The sequence below is a fragment of the Chelon labrosus genome, assembly GCF_963514085.1.
Source record: "Chelon labrosus genome assembly, chromosome: 2".
Taxonomy (NCBI): domain Eukaryota; kingdom Metazoa; phylum Chordata; class Actinopteri; order Mugiliformes; family Mugilidae; genus Chelon; species Chelon labrosus.
The window spans coordinates 33,454,631-33,459,387 of record NC_140338.1 but is presented as its reverse complement, the minus strand read 5'-3'; the positions used below and the strand labels follow the sequence as shown (position 1 = coordinate 33,459,387).

The 4,757-nt window shown below is 37.1% G+C and overlaps 1 protein-coding gene across 1 annotated transcript; it reads right to left on the bottom strand.

Annotated features, from left to right (window-relative positions):
- Positions 1-1,424: 1,424 nt before the first annotated feature.
- LOC311495098 (tetraspanin-1-like) lies at positions 1,425-4,128 on the bottom strand (the record flags this gene model as incomplete). The annotated part of the gene is made up of 6 exons (XM_084554428.1): positions 2,923-4,128; positions 2,425-2,499; positions 2,220-2,327; positions 1,932-2,072; positions 1,751-1,843; positions 1,425-1,508 (listed from the first exon to the last, which is right to left on the bottom strand). The coding sequence occupies exons 1-6, from the start codon at positions 3,139-3,141 to the stop codon at positions 1,425-1,427; spliced, it is 720 nt and encodes a 239-aa protein (XP_084410554.1). The 5' UTR covers positions 3,142-4,128.
- Positions 4,129-4,757: the final 629 nt, after the last annotated feature.

The window sequence follows — 4,757 nt, the reverse complement described above, 5'->3', positions numbered from 1 at the left end:
ACTGAAATAATTTCAACGCACAACATATAATTCTTAAGATAAACATTACACTAACTCCTGAAAACCTTATTGAAAGAAGAAAACAAATGGTTAACATTTTATTTCCCATTAACCACTTTGTTCTTGCCAGCACTGGTCAGCCTCTTCATTCACTCTTGCTGCTCTCCCTCACTTGTTGAGCCGGTGAGGAGGGGCCAGGTTTGAGGTTTGAATGTTGGGTTTCAAGAGTACAAATGCTGCCTCTAAATGGCTATAAAGGCCTGCTTACTTTGAATGCAACTGTAGGAATTTTCTTGTTTGGCAGGCCTTTAATGTGGTCATGTTACATCATTTTACTTGGAACCTTCCAGCTTCATCATTGTTAAGGTGAAAGAAAGCAAGGATGTCAAATATATGAACTTACACAAAGGAGTACTATTATAATCCAACATTAGTACTGCAGGGGAGTCCTCACCTTCCACTAACATAAATCTGTCCCAGTGATCAGTTTGCGTAGTAAGAATGATATCTGCTGTCTGGGCACAATGTTAAATATCAGTTGTCACTGATTCCAGATAGGGACAAATTAGTTTATACCCATGACATACAAGAGAAAACAAATTCACTTTGACAACCTCTATTCGCTCTGCTTTAACTTTCCACAAAGCCAGCATGATCTATTTATTTTGCACTTGTAGGAAGCAGATACAAGCTGCTAACTTTCATCATTCTGAGATCCTTAGTCCTTAATACACTCTTTTCCTATCTCCTTTGGTTCTAACAGTCTCCTGAGCAGAGTATCTGGTTAATGTTCCATGCTCCCAGGCTAGTTGCTAGTTTTGTTAAAGCTGTGAAGTTGGATGCCAGGTGCATCAATGGTGCATCAACAAAAGTATCAGAGGAACTGAAACAGCTCTGTGGAGCTCAGGAAAACTGTGAATCTTATAATACTCAAAGAACAGTTAATCTGTTTTAACTTAAAAATGATAATGAAGTATCCCACCGTCCAAAGACATGCTCATTAGGTTCATTGGTGATTCTAAATTTGCCGTGGGTGTGAGTGTGAATGGTTGTCTGTCTCTCTGTGTTAGCCCTGTGATAGACTGGAGACCTGTCCAGGATGTACCCCGCCTCTCGCCCTATGACAGCTGGGATAGGCTCCTCTCTCTCATTAATCTTAAGTGAACTGCGTCAGCAGCTTTAGTGGAAAATTCCTGTCTAATCAAGATTTCCGTTGAATCATTGACGAGATAGTACATCAATTATTAAGCATTATATCATTCATTCAAACATGTAAACATCTACCACATAAATCTACCAAAGAAAGCCACAATTAATGTGTATACCATGGACCAAGCTAAGATTATTTTTTTAATAAAATCAAAAATCGATTCATCGCTTTATTGCAGTAAATGCAAAAATAAAATGCCTTTTTTAAAATAACTTTATTCATCAGTAAATTGTTCCTCACTCTGAAGTACCTTGCGACCCTTGCAGTAGAGAGCCATTGAAACCCCCATGGCAAATATCTGTAAAGACAACAGTTGGTAAACATTTCAGCCAAACACAGCAAATGAATACAGATAAACATGCAGACAGATTACAGACTGGACAAATTTTATATGATATGATACATAATAAATACAATATGAATAAATACAATGAAATAATTGTCAGCTTTAATATGGTTCCTTTATGGAAACATTTCAGGGAACACTTCAAGACTTTTAGCTGAGTAAATGTTGTTGAGCCAAGTTGTTTGACTAAGTACCTCAAAAACAGCAAGTGCCAGAGTCACAGCTGCAGTGAACTCAGTGTTTTCCTGTACCACCTGCAGCAGCTTGTCAGAGCAGCCATGCATGTCCTAGAAGGGAAGTAACAGGATTTAGCTGAGAACAGGAAGAACTGTATGACATGCATTAAGTCAAACCAAAAGTAAGCTGAATTTGTACCGAAATGTTTGCTTTGCTTTCACTGCATACACCAGCGAAGATTAAATGGCAGCACCTGGGTGGATAAACATCTCCTCCATGGGCAACATCAAAAGGGGACCCATCAAAATCTTTGTAGTTCTTGAATCCGCAGCATTTCAGCTAGAAGAAAAAGAAGTGTTAATCCCAAACCCAAAACTCTATTATATGTCTCTTTGTGTGCAGTGTGACATATAATAGAGGTTTTGTTGCTGTTTATCACAATAATAATCAAACAGCGTGATTTGATGAATTCATTTATGTAGTTACTTCATCCATGGTTTTATTCCACAGTGACGTCAGACTTTCATTCTCTCCGTATTTGTCTTGAATGGTCTTCTTAACTTCATCCTCCATACTATTAAGATACTGATCAGCCTGAGAAGGACACATAGTACATCAACATACTAAAGAAAGTCCTTCAGAGTTTCTGGGAGTAGGACACCCTCCTGTTATTCTTATTGGAGCCACTTACTGAAGCCCGGTAGACAAGCACCACTGTGGCTCCTGCAACCTCGACGAGGAAGCTAATCAGCAAAATTAAGAAGTACTGAAAAGGCAGGAAATGAGAAATTACACGGTAAAAAGCAGCACAAAATATTTTAATTGGTAGTGGCATATCATAGCATTTCCATAAAATCTGGTCTTTCCAGATGAAAGATAAAGAATAAACACTGCAGGGGTCTAATTAAAACTACATGGTGAAATAAGCATGAAATATTTCAACAGTTCTTTATTTCTGTTCAAAGTGGCTCTATAGAGTTCTTGGTTCTGTCCAGATAAAAATTCAATGTCATCATCTTAAAACAACCACCAGGAACAGTTCTAGATCCTAGTGTTTTTGCCTTGGTAATATTTTATTATTTATCCTATAGGGAGAACAGAAATTATATAACTATATGTTAACCTATATTCAAACTTTATTATTTCAACCCATTCCCTTTTCAGTTTGACCTCATCAAAAATTGCTCACTGTAAGTAGAATCCGCCTGCTCTCCTTTACACATGCAAAGCAGCCAAGGAAGCTCATGACCAGTAGTACAGGACCCACTGCGATGAGTAGATAGGTCATGTTGACCAGCTCGAATAACTGAGAAGAAGCCTCCACATTCTTTAGTAAAACCAGCCGAGAACCACTGTCCTTGATCAATTTCACTCCCTCAACAATAAGGGATACACCAGCCCACTGCATGATGAGGAAAAATAGAGAGTGAGAAAAAAATAATCATGGAGGGGGAAAAAAAACAAGTACATAATACATGCAAAACAGACAATGACTATTCCATATTACTTATTCCATGTGTAATATTACACACAACAAACAACTCAGATAAAATTGAGAAAAGTATTGGAGAGAATTGGGAGAATTAGCAAATTTATTGATGTAACCAAGTTATGATGATGTAAGTTGTCACACTGCCAAAATGGTCAGTCATGCTATGTTGGTTATCTACGTTAATCATGGGAGCAGCACTGTTTCACATGCTCACAAAGTAATAATTTACTGTGTTAAAGGTTCACACTTATTTTGTTACCAACTTACAATCATGAGGCTAGCAATGATTATCATCATCACTCTGAGATTCATTCTCCTGCAGCATGCCTTGGCCCACTCTGTTTTACACTGTTGAAGAAAAATGAACAAAACTGTTTGTTTATTACCCTGAAATCTAGCAGAGCACATAACCAGTACTATAACTGAAATGTAACACATGACATGACATGACAATCAATGTATCAGACTGACTGACAACACAAGCAGGAACCAGCATGTGTTAAAAGGCATTTACTCTGGTTGCACATTTACCAAACATACTCATTTGCTCTCTTATTGTGAAAATGTTTCCGGTACTATTCATTCATATACAGTTCATCTGCATGCCAGCATGAAGAAAAATACTGTTAATTTTGAAATGAAACTGCAGTGTGTTATAAAATTGATGAAATACAAGTTAAAGATAAATTGGACCTAGTAAATCAAATGTCCTCCGATGACTCTGTCATTAATGTTGAGTCACAGTATCTTATCACACTGCACGCAGGACAGAACAGCCATAAAACACACAGACTAACCATTGTCCTCAGCCTTCCACAACGTTGTCTGTTCTAAAAACCAGTGGAATGAGCTCAGTGGTAAAGTTGGTGGTATGTTATTCTTCCTTGTCCCTTTAAGGCCCTGACTAATAAAAAAGAAGTGGGGGAAAAAAAAAAAACATATTAGCATTTTTTATTTAGTTTGGACAATAACAACAACAATGAATTTCTTTATTTTTGTTGTTGTTTTTTTTAAATAGTACAATACACTGAGCAGTTGTATCACTGTAATGTAATATATAGTATTTTTCAGTATCGAACACATTTACAAATACCAAATACATTTAGAAAAAGCTGTAGTAACTGAACTTGTTCAAGTGTGTTTTGATGCAACAGTATAAAAGCTTTTGCCAGAGGTGTTATGCCAGAGTATTATTTTGTGTGTTAAGTGATATGTTCCATCATCTCGGCAGCAAAGAGTGTTTTGGTAGACCATGTATGTAGAAAATGATCTGATATTTACTGAACATAAATAATAGTGTTCAGTAAGACTATAATATAGAAAAGCCCAGCAGCGTCTCTTTTTTTCTGAGACCACTAAGAAAGAACAAACTGCCTCCACCACTCCTGAAAACTTTTACCGCTGCACCAGTAAGACCTCTGAAACTATTAATATGTCCAAAAAAAAAAAAAAGGCTACCTTTGAAGCCACTCCAGCATACCTTTGAAGTCACTCCAATTGCCGTGACCTTTTATGGGATTAACAACACTTTC